The sequence below is a fragment of the Hipposideros armiger genome, unplaced genomic scaffold, assembly GCF_001890085.2.
Source record: "Hipposideros armiger isolate ML-2016 unplaced genomic scaffold, ASM189008v1 scaffold_32, whole genome shotgun sequence".
Lineage (NCBI taxonomy): Eukaryota > Metazoa > Chordata > Mammalia > Chiroptera > Hipposideridae > Hipposideros > Hipposideros armiger.
Genome location: NW_017731382.1, coordinates 158,438 through 173,860, shown reverse-complemented (window position 1 = coordinate 173,860; position 15,423 = coordinate 158,438). Strand labels below are relative to the sequence as shown.

General features: G+C 63.3%; 1 protein-coding gene across 2 annotated transcripts; it reads left to right on the top strand.

The window, feature by feature from the left end:
* Positions 1-7,269: 7,269 nt before the first annotated feature.
* On the top strand, positions 7,270-14,882 carry TCEA2 (transcription elongation factor A2). Of its 2 annotated transcripts, none has more exons than XM_019637116.1 (10): positions 7,270-7,459; positions 10,154-10,216; positions 10,522-10,627; positions 11,638-11,728; positions 12,701-12,831; positions 13,053-13,109; positions 13,532-13,686; positions 13,754-13,900; positions 14,421-14,492; positions 14,705-14,882. In XM_019637116.1, the coding sequence occupies exons 1-10, from the start codon at positions 7,391-7,393 to the stop codon at positions 14,711-14,713; spliced, it is 900 nt and encodes a 299-aa protein (XP_019492661.1). In that variant the 5' UTR covers positions 7,270-7,390; the 3' UTR covers positions 14,714-14,882. The 2 variants fall into 2 exon arrangements, with proteins under 2 accessions (XP_019492661.1, XP_019492662.1); XM_019637117.1 differs by lacking the exon at positions 7,270-7,459 and adding an exon at positions 7,501-8,404.
* Positions 14,883-15,423: the final 541 nt, after the last annotated feature.

Here is a 15,423-nt window from a genome sequence, read left to right as displayed (position 1 = left end):
AGGTCTGGTTCAGGTGGACACTGGGGCTCATACCTGGGGACAGTGGGCTTGGCCCACCCCACCCTTCCCGCTCTCAGTCCCGGGGTGCTGGGCCCAGTATGCACAGAGCCTCTCTCCTGTAGGCCAGAGTGAGTGGGTTTGGGGTGGTGTGTGATTCGCCAGCCATGTGGGCCTAGAGTCGCAGGCAGAGCTGGGTGCTGTGGGGGTGGGTGTCAGAGTGCTGTGGGTGTTGGGCTGCCTGAGGGCCTGGAGCCTGTGGAGCAGGCGAAGCAGGCGTGTGGGGAGAGTGGGGGCTGTTGCTCGTCAAACAGGGATTGGCTGTGCAGGGCGTCAGGTCTGCCCCTTGGGCCAGCAGGACTGAGTGGGTGGGGGGCTTCACCGGGCCTGGTGCGTGTGGGATCATTGCAAGCATGATCCCACACCCACAGGTGTGAAGAGGTCCATGAGTGACTAAGGTGGCAGACAAGTTTGGACAGCGGGGTTTAGGTCGCATGTGGTAGGAGTGACTTTTGTGGGTGTTCCAAGTGTCGGGGGGTGTTGTGCTGTATGAGCTCTTGGGGGCCTTGTGTGGCTGTGTGTGTCCTGGGGTGTTGCTGCGAGCTGTGTGGGCCCTGCTCCCTGCTCAGCGGGGGCTCCATGGGAACCAGGCTGCTCTAGGTTTCCATGGCAACAGCAGGGCGGAGCCAGGAAACACCAGCTCAGGAAGGAAGGCTGCAGCTGCGAGGAGGGAGCCAGCCCAGGGTCCGCCTGGCTGAGCAGGCGCCAGACACTCTGTCTGTCCAGTCGTCCGGCGTTCCTGCCCCTGGCTGTGCCCCATGCCACCCAATCTGGGCATGGGGCAGCTGCTGGTATGGCTGTCTTTCTTCAGATCTCAGTGCCCTGGGCTTGGGCCTGTGGGTGTCTTGTCCTACAGGAGTTGTGCCCTGGTCCCCCTTAGTGGCCCTTAGTGGGCCTTGCATGGGGGGCCATGTGTTGGCACACGTGGGTATCAGGCCCCTGGGAGTGCAGTGCCCACCCTGACCACCCGGCCCTGGGATAGCCTGCCCCTTACTCTTGCCAGGCTCTGGTGATCCTCTGCTGCCCAGCCTTTGGCGGGCACTGCAGTTGTGTTTCTTTTCTGCTGCTGCCCTGGCTTCGGTAACAAGTGGCTCTGATGGGCCAACCAGCTGGAGCTGTCCAATGGGCTCGGGGGGCAGCACTGTGTTTTGGGGGGTCACCGCCCCTCTTGCTTAGGGGCAGTAGGCACCCCTTCATCCCTGCGTGTGTTGCTGAGCACTGGCTTTGCACCAGGGCCTGTCCTAGGAGATGGGGTTTGGCAGCAAACAGATCAGAGCCAAGTCCCTGCCGGTGGGGAATTCAGTCCTGGTGGACAGAGACAATCCAGGAATCTACCAACAAGGCCGAATGTAGGATGCCAGGCTGTGGTACGTGCTATGGGGGGCGGTGCTGCCCAGTACCATACGGAGAGAGGGGCTCTGTCGGGGTGCTCAGCGACTGTCCTTTCATGAGGTGACTTTTGAGCCAGTCCTTAAAGCCTTGAAGGAAACATGTGAAAGACATGAGGGGAGAGATGGGGGAGATGTTTTACACAGAGGGACCAGCATGTGCAAATACCAGGGTCAGGCAAGCGTGTGTGGCATGAGCAGGGAGTGCAGAGGGCAGGGGCAAGGGGCTGCGTGGGGCCTGGGAGGGTCTTGCTGTTTTCTCTGGAGGAGACTTGGCGACTTGGGAGGGTTTTGAGCAGAGGACGGGTGTGATCTGCCAGCTCCCCCCAGCCTCAGCAAAGAGCTGTGGAGATGGGCCTGCCCAGGCCAAGAAGGAGGACTCAGCACAGGTGAGAAGGGCAGGCGGTCTGCTCCAGGCCCCTCCCAGCCCCCATCGGCCTCTCCCAGGAGTCCCCTTGGTCTTCCTCCGGGAGCGCGGGCTGGGTGCCTGGACTCCTGGATTTGTAGCCCTGTAGTCAGGCCTGCTCCTCTCACCCATAGCCCCTGACCCCGCGGCCCTGCTGCCTGGGGCCCCTGGGGAGGGGGAGGAGGAGTGGCCGCCAGGCTGGCGGGCTGGCAGGGCAGGGAGGGCGGCGTTTCTGGGAATTGTGTGGGGGAAGTGCATTGTTAGAGTAGCCCGGAGCAGGCCACTGGCCTCTGGGGGATGCCTTCTGCCTCCCCCCAAGTGCTGCCTCTGGGGGGAGGGACATGGGCTTGGGCCAAGGCTATGGGCTGGACTGGGGACTTTCCGAGTGACACTGCCCTTGGCAGGCTGCTATGCCCATGCTGCAGACTGGGAGACTGAGGCCCAGAGTGAGGGCTGCCACAGTGGCAGAGCCAAGATACCCAGTGGTGCACTGGACCTGAGCCCCTGGTCACCACCCTGCCTGACCTCAGAGGCCAGGATGTGGGGAGGCCTAGACAGAGTTGGCTGGGTCACAGTCCTATAGAGCCCCTGTGGTGGGGACCTGAGGCTCCATGGTGGGCAGGAGGGTCTGGTGAGACAGGGAGAAGAAACACCTGAGTGCCGGGCCAGGAGGCTGCAGGATCCCCTGTCCCCTGTGGCCGTGGGAAGTGAGGGGACTCCGTGTGAGTTTGGCAGTACGGGCCTTCCCACCAAGGCCCCTGCCCCGGCCAGAAGGGAAGCACAGACGCAACCCACGGGGGTCATGGCCGGCTTTGTACTGGCGAGGGGGCGGGGGACACAAATAGAAAAATAAATGGCCTGAGTTTCCGATGTTTCCGTGGACTGAAGACAGGGGTCAGGCTGTCCTCTGGGCCAAAGGTGTGGCTGGGCCTGTGTGGAGTGGGCCCCGGGGGTGTCAGGGCTGCATATATGCCCTCAAAGCCCCAGGACAAGGCCTGGCTCCTACAGAGGGCTCCTGAGGGCAGACCCATGTCTCCATTCAGGGGTGGGATGGGGACACTCTGCAGGAGGGCACACAGCCCTTCAGGATGAGCTGGGGGAGGTCCGCCCCTGGGGTGAGGGCCGGCGTGGGGCCTCTGCGGGGTTTCCTTTTGGGGACCGGCATGGGTACTGAACTGAGCAAGGCTCCCTGGTGGTGGGCTGGCAGTGTCCAGGAGGGTGTTCTGGAATAAGGCAGGTGGGTGGGTCTGAGAAGGTTAAGTGCTGCTGTTCCCCACCCCTGGGGGCTCTTTCTGATTCGTTTTCACCTCTGACCTCTAATAATAAGGACCCCCCCCCTCGACCGACACATCCACGTAGCTCACAGCTTCCAAAGCCAGCCTTGACTTGGCAACTTCTGGGGTACACCTGTCCCTCAACTCTGTCCCATCTCAGCAGCGGTGGAGGGCCTGCGGTTCTTAAGGAGTGGGCCCCGCCTGGTTCTAGGGGGTGTCAGGAGAGGTCAGTCTGGGGCTGGCCCTCTCTGGGGGTGGGGGGGCCTGTCTGTGGGGCTCCCCTGCTGAGCAGCGGCCACTAAGTGTGGGTCCTTTCTCATGTGCCCTTGCTGCTTCCTTCTCCCTTCATGTGACATGTACTCACTAAGCACCTACTAGGTGTCTTGGGGCCGGGGGATGCGGCAGGGTGGCACCCAGGCCATGTTCTCAGAGGGTCTGTGTATTTGGTTTGCATGTGCCTGGAAGACCCCCAGGTGTGCCCGGTGTGGCACGTGTGAGCAACTTTCCGTGTGCGTGTGTGACTTGGGGTGAGTGTGAGTGTGCATACTCAAGACTTACCAAAGAGGAAGTAAGGCTCCTCACCTGCTGAGGGGTGGGTGGGGTGTGAAAGGGCCCAGCCCTGGTGGGCACCCTGTGGAAGCCTCAGCCAGGCTCCTGTGACGCCTGCAAGCAGAGCCCCGTGACTCTGACGTCACCCTCTGAGGGCGCAGGAGGGTCTGGGGAAAGCTCCTTGGAGGATGAAGTTCCGAGGTCGGGTAAGGTCCCTGAGGGGCCTGGATAAGAAGGGACCGTCCTGAGCAAGGTTCTGGAGGTCATGAAGTCATAAGGGGCCCCAGGACCAGGTACTTCTAAGGTGGGGAGTTGGGAGTTTGGGGTTGGCCACTGCCATGCCAGCTTGAGCTCTGGCGAGGGTGGGACCCACTTACAGCCTCCACAAGTGAGGGTCTGTCTGCAGGGCTAACCACAGGCCCATTCCAGCTGCTTCACCGAGGTGGCCAGAGCTTGCTGGACCTCCCTAGGGAGAGTGGTGGCTACCCGGCCAATAGGCCAGCCTATGGCTCACTCCCGCCACCTAGAGGCCAGTGCTCCTGGTGGGTCACAGTGGCCTGGGAGCAGGGTCACCTAACTGTGGCCTCCCCCTTCCCCCTGTGGCGGCGGCTTTCGTGTAGGACTGCACCATATCAGGAGAAGGGCTGTGGCCCTCACATCCCCAGCTTGGAAGTGACCTACCTCCGCTGCCACCCACTCCTGTTCCGTCCCCTCCCTCCTCCCCATTGCCTGCCCTGCCCTGCCCTGGGCCAGGCTCCCCGGAAGCCCCACTTCAGCCCCACAAGCTGAGCGGTCTGTTGGGCACTCCTCCTGCAGGGGTCCCCATCTCCTGCCATCGTCCTCGAGGGGCCATAGCTCCTTGGTCTCCTTCCATCCGCAGCCTCAGCTGAGACTTGCGAGGTGCCTTACAAGCTGTCTCTGTGGCCCTCCCTAGAGGCTCCGGAGGTAGAGACCACCTGGCTTCTCACGGAGGAGAAAGGGCCCAAGGTGGGCCGGGAGCCTGGCCTCTCCACCGAGGCTGGCGGCTCCCTCCTCCGTGTCCTTGCTGGCGCCACCTGATGATGGGGCGGTGCCCAAAGTGAAATTCATAGGGTCGCAAAAGACACCAATGGCACCGAAACAGTTATCAACGTGTTTTCTAAAATGTGTGATGCAGAAAACTGAGCTCCTCACTGCAGTGAGCTCATTTGTGCCATGGTCAGTCCCCGCCCTGCTGAGGTGTGCTTCACTGGGTAACCTAAGAAACAACTCTTTCGCTCGAGATCACTGGGATTCATTCCCACCGATTCTTTTCTGACAGGGTTGGTCCCTGACCCCCAGGTTGAGATCTATCCTGGTCTCCTTCCCACCCCACCCGGCCCAGCTCCTCAGCTCCAAGACCTGCCCTGTCTCCATCTCCCCCACTCCATGGCGCCTCTTCTGTGACCCCCCTCTGCCCCCTTGGGAGAATAAGGCCTTAGGGGCTAGGGTACAAACTCCAGACCACTATCCACCTCCCCATCCTGGGACACCCTCTGTACCCTTGGAACGCAGTCCCCCAGCCCCCTGAGCCTCTACCCTCTCTGGGTTCACCTGAGCTAGCCGGGACCTGTACCCCTGCCACCTGTAGACAGAGGACAAAGACCCCAGAGCTCCACCCGGGGTACAAAATACAGGGGTCTTCACTCGTAACCAGCTCCCTAGTGGTGCTTGAGTCACCACTAGCACATCTTTGTAGCCTAAAACATTCAACCCAGCCAAACACTTTATGCCAAGCCCCTTGCATGGGAGGGTGGGAGACCTCCCCTCACCAGGCTGCCTAGGCAGGGTCAGGGTGAGACCTCAGGCTGGTTTTCTGGGGTGTCTGCATGCCCGCTCCCTTCCCCAGCACCTAATGGTTATCCATCCATGGAGATAACAGGGGCATTGGCCTTGAGCCTGGCTTCTTGTTCTGGGGGCTGGGCTGATGGCCCAGGCCCTGCCCAGTGGACGCCTGGGCCAGAGTTGGGCGTCTGGAGCAAACCCTTTCTGAAAGCCCACGTGATGCCTCTGAAAGGCATGTCCTGTTCATCTCCCTTTGACTGTACTCTTAGGCCCTAAAGCTGTTTTGAGGTCTCTTGGACACGCACCTCCCTGCTCCAGAGGGTAGAGGCTGCGGGCTCTGCTCCACGCCCACCTTGTGGGTTGGCACTCCCTCCCCTCTTCTAGCCTTTGCTGAAGCCACGGCTGAGCTCGGTGTCTCAGGGTCCTTCTGTCCAGTGTCCCTGGTGTAGCTGGACCTCAGAGGCTCCACACACGCTCCTACCAGGAGATTTTGGCTACGAGGACTTGCCTGGTTGGGCTGGGCTCAGAGCTCTGACCGACTCAGTGAGGGGCAGAAGCAGAGCCGGTCCGTAAACTGGAGGTGCTGTGTTCACCTGTCACAGGGCCTCCGTTCTGGAAAACCTTTGCTCCCTGTGAGGAATTCCGCGCTTTTTACTTATAATTACTAAGGAATCTCATAACCTACCATGTTCCCCTTTTCAGTTTGGCTGCTAGAAGCTCAGTTGTATCTAGTTAATGCCACTGAGAGACCAAGGCATGGTCAGCCCACACTGAGAGACCAAGGCATGGTCAGCCCACGCCATCTGGACATCCCGGCTGCCACCTGGCCTGTTACTTGGCTTGAATTTCAGTGGCCGTGGGGCCCACAACACTGTAGGTTAAGCACCAGTCCCCTGGCCTCTACCTTCCCCCGGAATTGGGCCCCTTCCAGCAGACCACCAGCCTCTGCATCACGGAGGAGGGGGTGTCCCTGCCCTCCTCCCCAACCCTGCCGCCAGGCCATCCCTTCCGCTGAGTGCAATGGGGCCCTTCCCAAGGACCTCCAGCCGCGAATCGCTCCCGCTGTCTCTTGCCCTGAATAAGGTCACAGCAGCCCTGTGAGGTAGACGCCATCAACATCCCCATTTCACAGGCAGGGAGACGGAGGCACGGAATGGTGGATGATTTGTTTGAAGCGACAGCCCGGGATTCACAGCCGGTAGCTGACTCCGGAGCAGGGGCGTTGCCCACGCAGCCCCTCCAAGCGCCCAGGCACCTTCCTACCCCAGCCCTCGCTTCTTTCACACTCCGCACCCGGCTCCGGCTCCCTCCCACCTCCAGACTCCCCAGTCGAGGCCTCAGAGGCCAGAGCGTGGGCCAGTCCCGCAGGACTTGGCTCTAGGACACGAGAGTCACGGTCCAGCTGCCGCGGACAGCGGGAGGTGGTAGAGGAGGGCTCCAAGGGGACGGAGGAGGGGCAATGCCTTCGCCCGCCCCGCGCAGTCGGGCCCCCGGCGGCCCCGGGGCGGAGGGTCACGAGGGAGGTCCTAGCCCCACGCGCCCCCGCAGCGCCCCCGACCGGCTCGCCGGCTGCGCGAGGGCTTGCGGGGCTGCGAGTCGTCCGGCCGCGTAGGCCTCCCGCGACCGCCCGCGTCGGGACTTCCATTCCCAAGAAGCCGTGCGCCCCCGCAAGCTCCTGGGAGGTGTGGTCCAGGGCGGGGAGCGCGCGCGCCAGGCGGGCGCGCGGGAACTACATGTCCCAGGATGCAGCGCGGCGGGCGCGGGGCCGGGGGTTTGAACGGAGGGTCTCCCGCCCGCTGCAGGGCTGCGTCGGCTGCGGCGGGTGCGGGCGGCGGCGACGGCCTGGGCCCGCGTCTGGGCCGGGAGGCTGAGCTGGCGCGGCGGGCGCTGGGGGCGCTGCCCCTGAGGCAGTGATGGGCAAGGAGGAGGAGATTGCGCGGATCGCCCGGAGGCTGGACAAGATGGTGACCAAGAAGAGCGCGGTGAGGGGCGCGGGCCGCCAGGACCCCGGGACCCCCGCCCCGCCGAGCCCCCACCGAGCCTGCCGAGCCCCCGTCAGGGCCGGGGAGGCCACCCGGGGTGCAGAACGAGACCCCCGCCCCGGCAGAGACTCCCGGGACGCGGGGAGACCCCGCTGGTGGCAGAGAACCCTGCCCCGGGCCAGCCCTGGCCTTCATCCCCGCACCTACGGCAGAGGCCGCGACCCGGCCTGGACCTTGTCCCGGCAACTTGTCTCTGGACTCAGACCCCGACTGCCAGGCTGATACCCCGCGGACCTGGGATCCGCCCCCTTCCCTGTCCCCTAACTTCAAACCCCTCCGGGGGCCGGGCCAGCGGAGACCTTCCTCGGCCCCGCCCCTCCAGGCCTTGCGACGCCCCAGCCCGTTCAGCCCTTTCTTGCTGGCCCGCTCGCCCCGGTGCCTCCCTGCTTCCCTTGCTGGGCACCCTCCGGGCATCGCCCCATCACCTCCCCGCCCCGGGTCTCCCGCACCCGTGCTCTGCCTGCGAGAGTTCGGGGTGTGAGATGGGCCCGCTTTTCCCCTGGAGCCTCAGCCTCCCCTGCCGCTGCCGGGCCTGGGCCGCGTCATCCCCGTCACAAGCAGGCAGAGGCCTTTACAGGTCGTCAGGCCCTTTTCCTTCTCTGTCGCAGCCCATAAGAACCGGGTTTCTTAATAAATCATCTCCCTTCTTTAGCCAGGACTCAGCTAGCAGCAACTGGGGAGCGGGTAGCTAGGCAGGGACCCTGGGGAAAGACCCCTAGGCAGTCGGGCGAGACCCCGGCGGGCTGTGCCTGCTGTGCCGCAAGCGAGCCTCTGGAGGTCGCTGTGCCCCGGTCTCTGAGGGGCCAGCCAGATGGGGCTCCAGTTCCAGTCCCCCTCCGCTCCCAGACCTTGGCAACTGCGCACACTCAAATGGAAGCATCCTTGGTGGGTGGTACCTGCTTCTAGCGGGTGTGTGTGTGTGTGGGGGTTCCTGGATGGCTCCCTGGGAGGCTCAATAAACACCCACCCCCAACGCTCTCCCTTCAGACTGTGCTGTTGGGGCAGACGGAGCCGAGGCCCCAGGGGTGGGTCCAGGGGGCTCAGTCATGGGCTTTGGAGGCGTCCACAGCCACCCCAGGGCTGTGTGCTTGTACTGCTGGTTTGGGGGTAACTTTTTGAGTTGAGCCTGGGTCCCTCTTAATCCTGGTTCTGGACAGGGGTCCATACCAGATCTCAGCCAGCGGCTGGCTCCCACTCATTTATAGGGCAAGCAACCCCCCATTGTGGTCATACCCTGGGAGGCCCTGAGCAGCACCTAGCAGAAGTGTAGAAACAGTTTAGCCTTTTCTAGAGTTGATCAGGGAAAGAAGCTACTCCCCACACCCCTACGTGAACGGAACAAAACAAATGACCCCTCCCCTGTGGGGTCATGGAGGACGGGGTGGGCCAGCAGAACGGTGTGTGTGGGCAAGCACAGCATGAAGCTCCAGGAGAGGAGGGGAGTAGCTGTGGCTGGCAAACTTTTGGGCTGGGGAGGTGGTTCCGGTGCCCGTGAGTCCCCTGGGGGTATCAGGACTTGTGTTTAGGCCTCTCTGGTCCAGAGCCCTGGAAAGCTGGCATGACAAGCCTGAGGCTCCTCGGCAAAGGTGATCAGTGAGCAGCACTGTGCCCTTGGTGTGGCGACCATCTGTCTCCTCTGAGGAGGTCACCCCAAGGCTGGACTCCACAGCCCCAGGGGCAGGGCCTGCTCGGGGCTGTAGGCTGAGCAGAGATGCCACCCACCCAGATTGGTGTTGGGGTATGTGGGTTGCAGGCCAAGGCTTCCCGTGAACCTGGGCTGCAGGACATAAGGCTACCCCAACCTTGGGTGGCGGGGTTGGTCATGTCTGCCCCTTCCTGTCATGGGGAGACACACACGCATGAAAATACATCAGTGCATTAAAAAGTGAGGCATCTGTGGAGGAAAGCAAAGCGGGGGTAGCTTGGGGGTGTTGCAATTTTTAGCAGGTGGGAGAGGAGTTGCTCAGAAGGTCTCGTTTGAACAAAGCTCTGGAGGGAGGGAGGGAGGGCACAGTATTTGCCATCCTGGGAGATGTGTCCTTGGCAGTGGGAGCAGCAGGTGCAAAGGTCCTGGGGCAAGCGGCTTGGCACACTTGAGCACTGAGGAGCTGTGCCTGGAATGGAGAGATGCAGCCCATTTGTGCATGGCCTCGTGTGAGGGCTCTGAGGAAACAGATGGGTGGGGGTGAGGCAGAGAAGGGAGACCAGGGGTCTGTGGCAATAGTCCAGGTGGGGGGGTGGTCTCCTGGAGATACTGATGGGTGGGGACTTGTAGATGTTGGACGTGGATGTGGTGTCAGTGGAGGTGCCCTGAGGGTTTGCCCTCAGCTGGGGTCACTGTTCCTGGGTCGGCCCCTCTCGGCCAGTGGGTGAGCCACTTTGGGAAGAGGTTGCCCGACCCACCTGGGCAAGGGACAGGGGACTGGACACCTTCACCTGGCTGTGGCCCTCAAAGGCATTCTCCCATCATCTTAGTTTGGGGTGAGAAGTCACGCGACCTGTGATGCAGGCCTTGAGTGCATAGCCGCTTCCCTTCTCATTCCCGCCCACCCTGAGCACCTGACCCCAGGTGGATCTCCAGATTGTCACTGCCTTGTGATAGCAAGTCATTTATGAAGATACTCCTTCTCCTAGGAGGGAGCCATGGACCTGCTGCGGGAGCTCAAGGCCATGCCCGTCACACTGCACCTGCTGCAGGTAGGGCCCTCGTGTCCCCTGTCCGGACAGGCCTGGGCACTTCACGGGGCTTCCTGGCCCCTACCCTACCCTGCCCTTCCCTTGGTTAGCACAGATGCCTGCCCTGAGGGTACTGTCCCTGCCTTTTTCGGTTGCTGGAGATGAGGAGGGGCATCCGAGGGTAACCACCCTGTCCCTCACAGAGGCTCCTGGGTCCCAAATGGAGCAGTAGCCTGGGACGGCGCATTCGCCTCCCCAGCTGGTCCCGGGTGCCCGCCCTGGGGGAGGTCTGACCGCCGCCCCAGCCCAGACCGATTGCCTTGCAGTCCACCCGTGTCGGCATGTCCGTCAACGCCCTGCGGAAGCAGAGCTCTGACGAGGAGGTCATCACACTGGCCAAGTCACTCATCAAGTCCTGGAAGAAGCTTCTGGGTGCGTGTCGGGCAGCTCGGGCTGAGTGCAGGGGCGAGGGGCACCCCAAGAAGCACTGGCCCCTCGCTGGTCAGCACTGTAGGATCACCTGGGAATGGGGCATGGCAGACCTCGTTTGGGAAGCTGGGGCTGAGGGCTTCTCTGTAGAGCCAGGAGAGAGGAGAGTTGAGAGTGGGGGCAGGACTGGGAGAGTTGCACAGGGGAGAGGTGTCTGGGCAGCAAGAGGGCAGGGAGCAGCTGCTGACCAAGGAGAAGGTGAGGGGATGAGGAAGAGGCGGGCGAGTAGGGCGGGTGAGGAAAAGAAGGGAGACAGCACTTGGGGGAGGAGGAGGGAAGGCAGTACCGCTTAGAGGGAACAGGGCAGCCTCTTCCTGGGGACAGCGGGGTGACGGGGTTGCAGAGATGCCATCTCTGGACCCTGAGGCCCCCCGCCCCAGCCTCTCCTGGGCTCTGTCCAAACCCTTGCAAAATGCAGATGTGTGTCCTGGGCCTCCCTTCATTCCTGGGTGGCTATAGGCCACGTGTTGGACAAGTGTGTTTGCTCTGGTGGCGTGTGGGAAGGTCCCCAGTGCAGGCTGGGGTTTCAGGAGCCTTGAGGGAGACATGCTTAGCGGGCAGGCTCATTGTGCTGCCTGAGGTCCAGCTGGGGAATGGCCATGTCCTGGCTGCCTGGGGTGACCTGCCTTTGTCCAAGTTCAGATGCTTTAGCTGTGGAGGCTGTCACTGTGGGGGCTGCGTACTTCGGGAGTATCCTGGGTGGGTGTCAGCTCCCTCTGCCAGGATGGGCAGCCTGCTTGAGGGGGGGTGTGTGTCAGGACCTTTTGAGGCTGGGGGGTGAGGGCTCCAGTCATTAGTGGGAAGGCTCAGCGGGCAGGGCCTTGTGGGAGCAGGTTTCGTGGCTGGCGGGCTGCTGAAGCTGTCCTTGGTGGTGACCTGCTCCTGCCTCCTGGCCCTGCCCTCTGGGTCTGCCTTCCCCTAGCAAGCCCCCCCCCCTTTCTGGGCACCTGCAGATGCTTCAGATGCTAAAGCCAGGGAACGGCGGAGGAGCGAGCCCCTGCCCACGTCATCCTCCAAGGAGGCCTCCGAGGCCAAGGATCCCAGGTAGCGCACCTGGGAGGCAGGTGTACACCTCCAGCCACCAAGCCTCACTTGCCAGGCCTGAGGGTTCTGGTCTCTGTGCACCTGGGACGGGCTAAGGCCTTCTGGCTCCTCGGAAGGGCCTCTGCCCAGGGAGCCAGGCCTGGCCTGGTCGGCCTCTTGCTGGATGCTTCCCTTCCAGAACTCTCTGGAGAGTGTCTTTTCAGCCCCCGCCATTGGAGAGGCAAGGCTGTGTCCTGGCCGCCAGGAGCTGCTGCCTCACACCCCGAGTGGGCCTGTGGAAACCCCTGCCCTCGTCCCCTGCCCCAGGCCCCTGTCCTTGGTCGGGCTCTCCATGGCCAGCTCACATTGCACCTCACTTCCTGCCGGACCCCCTCCTTGTGGGTGTTGAGGCTTCGGTGGGGAGTGGCCGAGGCTGCTTTGCCTTTGACCCCCTGGGCAGCAGTGGCTGACCTCTGGACTCACCAGGGGCTCATCTGCCACCTGCCCCAGTTGCTTTTCCTCCAGGAATCTGCTTCCACTGACTTCGTGGGGGTGACAGGGTCATAAGGTGCAGGGCACGAGGGGAGGGCTGGTGGGTGCAGCCTGGACATCAGGAAGCTGGGGGTGGGGGATGCCCGGCCCTGTGAGGGCATTCGTGCTAGGTGGGGGGATCCCAGCCCCGTCTGCCTCTCCCTGACCTGGCAGCTAGTATTGGGTGGTGTGGCCCTGTGTTCTGGGCCTCCTTGATGGTGGGGACCCTCATGGGCGATGCTGTCCTCATTGTGCCTCCATCTGGGGAGCGCACCCCCCCAGCGGGCCTCACCACCTCTGGCCAGCTGGGCAGACCCCACGAGCGTGCTGGGCTGGACAGCAGAGGGGCGGTGTCATGGCCGCTGTCTAGGTGGAGCAGATGGGGTTTAGGGGAGATTGGCTGTGACGTTGGCTTTCCTGGGGATTGGCATCTCACAGGCCTGACGGGGCCTGTCTCACCAGCCGCAAGAGGCCAGAGCTGCCAAGGACACTGTCGACCCCAAGGATGACCACGTTCCCTCCAGTGCCGGTCACCTGTGACGCTGTGCGTGACAAGTGCCGTGAGATGCTGACCGCCGCCCTGCGGACGGACCGTGAGTGCCCAAGAGGGCCACCCACCCGCAGAGGCCCAAGTCCAGAGGGTCCTTGGGGATGGCCCTCTCCCCAGCCCACTGCTGCTGACCCCAGGTGGGCTCGGGGGTCTTTGGGGACACAGGGTACGAGGATCCTGGGCTCTGCTGCTGGGTGCTGGACAGGCTGAGAGGTAGTGGGTGGGGCCAGTGGGGGGCTGGCTAGTCAGGCCTGCTTCTTGTAGGTGACCACGTGGCCATCGGTGCAGACTGCGAGCACCTGTCCGCCCAGATTGAGGAATATATCCTTTGTGCAGGGGCTTGGGGCTGGGGTTTCTGGGGCGGGGGGAGTCTCGGGCCAGCCAGGCCTAGGTCCCCCTGATGGCCACTGCCCTGGGCCAGGCGGTGGCGTGGGCTCACCCCTCCTGACCAGTTGGGACCCTCTCCCGATCTGCTGAGGGGCTGATCCTGCCTGCTGGTGGGGCCCCGGTCCCTGGTACCTTGCGCCTGCAGTTGGGTCTCAGCCAGGAGTGGGTCCAGTGGGAGCCCCGCCCAGCAGCCCCTCAGTTCGCCGGCAGGCCTGGGTGGGCAGACTGACCCCCATGTGGCTGGGCCCCTCCTCAGCCCAGCCCCCACCCCACACAGCCCCCAGAGGGAGGCTCTCGCTGGCCTGGCGGGGCGGGTGGAGGTGACGGCCTCTGATGGGTCCTTAACCGCCTACAACGCATCTTCCGGGATGTGGGGAACACGGACATGAAGTACAAGAACCGCGTGCGCAGCCGTATCTCTAACCTCAAGGATGCCAAGAACCCCGACCTGCGGCGGAACGTGCTGTGCGGCGCCATAACGCCCCAGCAGATCGCCGTGATGACGTCGGAGGTGAGCCCCGTGGGAGGGGCGGGGCTGCCCTGCAGGGCTGCGGGCTAATCACAGCCCCTCGCTGCAGGAGATGGCCAGCGACGAGCTGAAGGAGATCCGCAAGGCCATGACCAAGGAGGCCATCCGTGAGCACCAGATGGCCCGCACGGGTGGCACACAGACAGATCTGTTCACCTGTGGGAAGTGCAGGAAGAAGAACTGCACCTACACGCAGGTGTGCGGTGGGCCAGCCATCCTCTCAGGGCCCCCGTGCCTCAGGGCGACACACGGGCCGCACACTTGCCCCCAGCTCTGCAGGCTAGAGTCCTTTCCCTTCCGCTGGGACACATGCAGTGCACGCGGTGCCAGGGCTGGTGCCCAAGCCAGGGAATGATGGGTCACTTGGGACCTCTCCCCTTGCCTAGGACTCCTGGTACCCCAGCAAGCATTGTGCTGTGGGTCCCGCTTGCGGTGGGGCACTACAGTTGGGGGACCTGGCCTGGCCCTGTGTGGAGGGCCCCCAAGGAGTGTTGCTTCTGGCAGGAGGGTGGGTGCGGTGTGCTGTCTGGCGGTGGCAGCAGTAGTCAGACCCATGGAGGTAGACGCTCATGTGGACCCCAAGGCATGTCAGGGGGACCTGATAAGAGAAGGGTCGGCGGCTGGAAGGTTGGGGTCACTGGTGCAGCCCCAGTGCAGGTCGCACACAGGGTCCCTGGGGCCTCCCCAGGCTGCGCCCCTCACCGCACCTCCCACAGGTGCAGACGCGCAGCTCTGATGAGCCCATGACCACTTTTGTTGTCTGCAACGAGTGTGGAAACCGCTGGAAGGTACGTGGGTACGCCCAGGCCACCCAGCCTGTTCTCTGGAGGTGGGTGTCTGCAGCCTGTGTGGGGTCTCTGTGGTGTGAAGTGGGGGACAACCCCACCCAGCCAACCTCCTGGGAGCTTTGGAGATGGTGCTGGAGACGCCACCCCTGCCTCTTGCCCTGCGGGGGTCATGGAGGCCGCGTGGCTGGACCCTCTCATGCCCTTCCTTGCAGTTCTGCTGAGCCCTTGTGTAGCGTGGGCCGTGGTCAGCACTAGCCATCGCCCTCCTCGCGTCCTCTGGACAGACACAGCTTCTCGAGACCCGCCCTGTGCCCTCCACACCTCCCCCAGAGGGCAGCATGCCCTGCAACCCCCCCTCAACCCCCTGGTCTGTACTGCACCTTTCTCCCTTTTCCCCAAATTATTAAACGGTTTTTTTTTTTTTTGGTCACCGTGCTATCCTTCACCTTTGGTCCTGGGGGCCATACACAGGCTTGGGCTTTGAGCTGGGTACCCTACCACCACTGGGGACAAGCCTCCGTGGAGTCAGGCGACACCTGCAGTGCTGGAGGGAGGGGTCCCCTGGCCCTGCCTGTGCCCATGAATGAGGGGCAGGTGCTGGGTGTGCACAGCATGTGCTTGATGCCCATGGGCATGGGACCAGGTGGGAAGGACTTTGGCACAGGGACCCCAGGGTCTCCCTCCCCAGGCATTGCTGCTCAGGGCCCAGGGCTGACTCTGGATTCCCCAGCCCTTCCTGAGGGCTGGTCCTCACTGCACCCCCAGGCAGCATGGATGGGGTGGCAAGCACGTCTCGTAGGGCCCGAGGGACAGTGGACCTTCAGGGAGGTCACCCCCATCAGTGTCCGGCCCCAGCCAGCCAGCCTCTGGGGACGACCTTTGATGTATGCCAGGGGCCTCTGCCCACCCATGGCCTGGGCAGTGTTCCTCA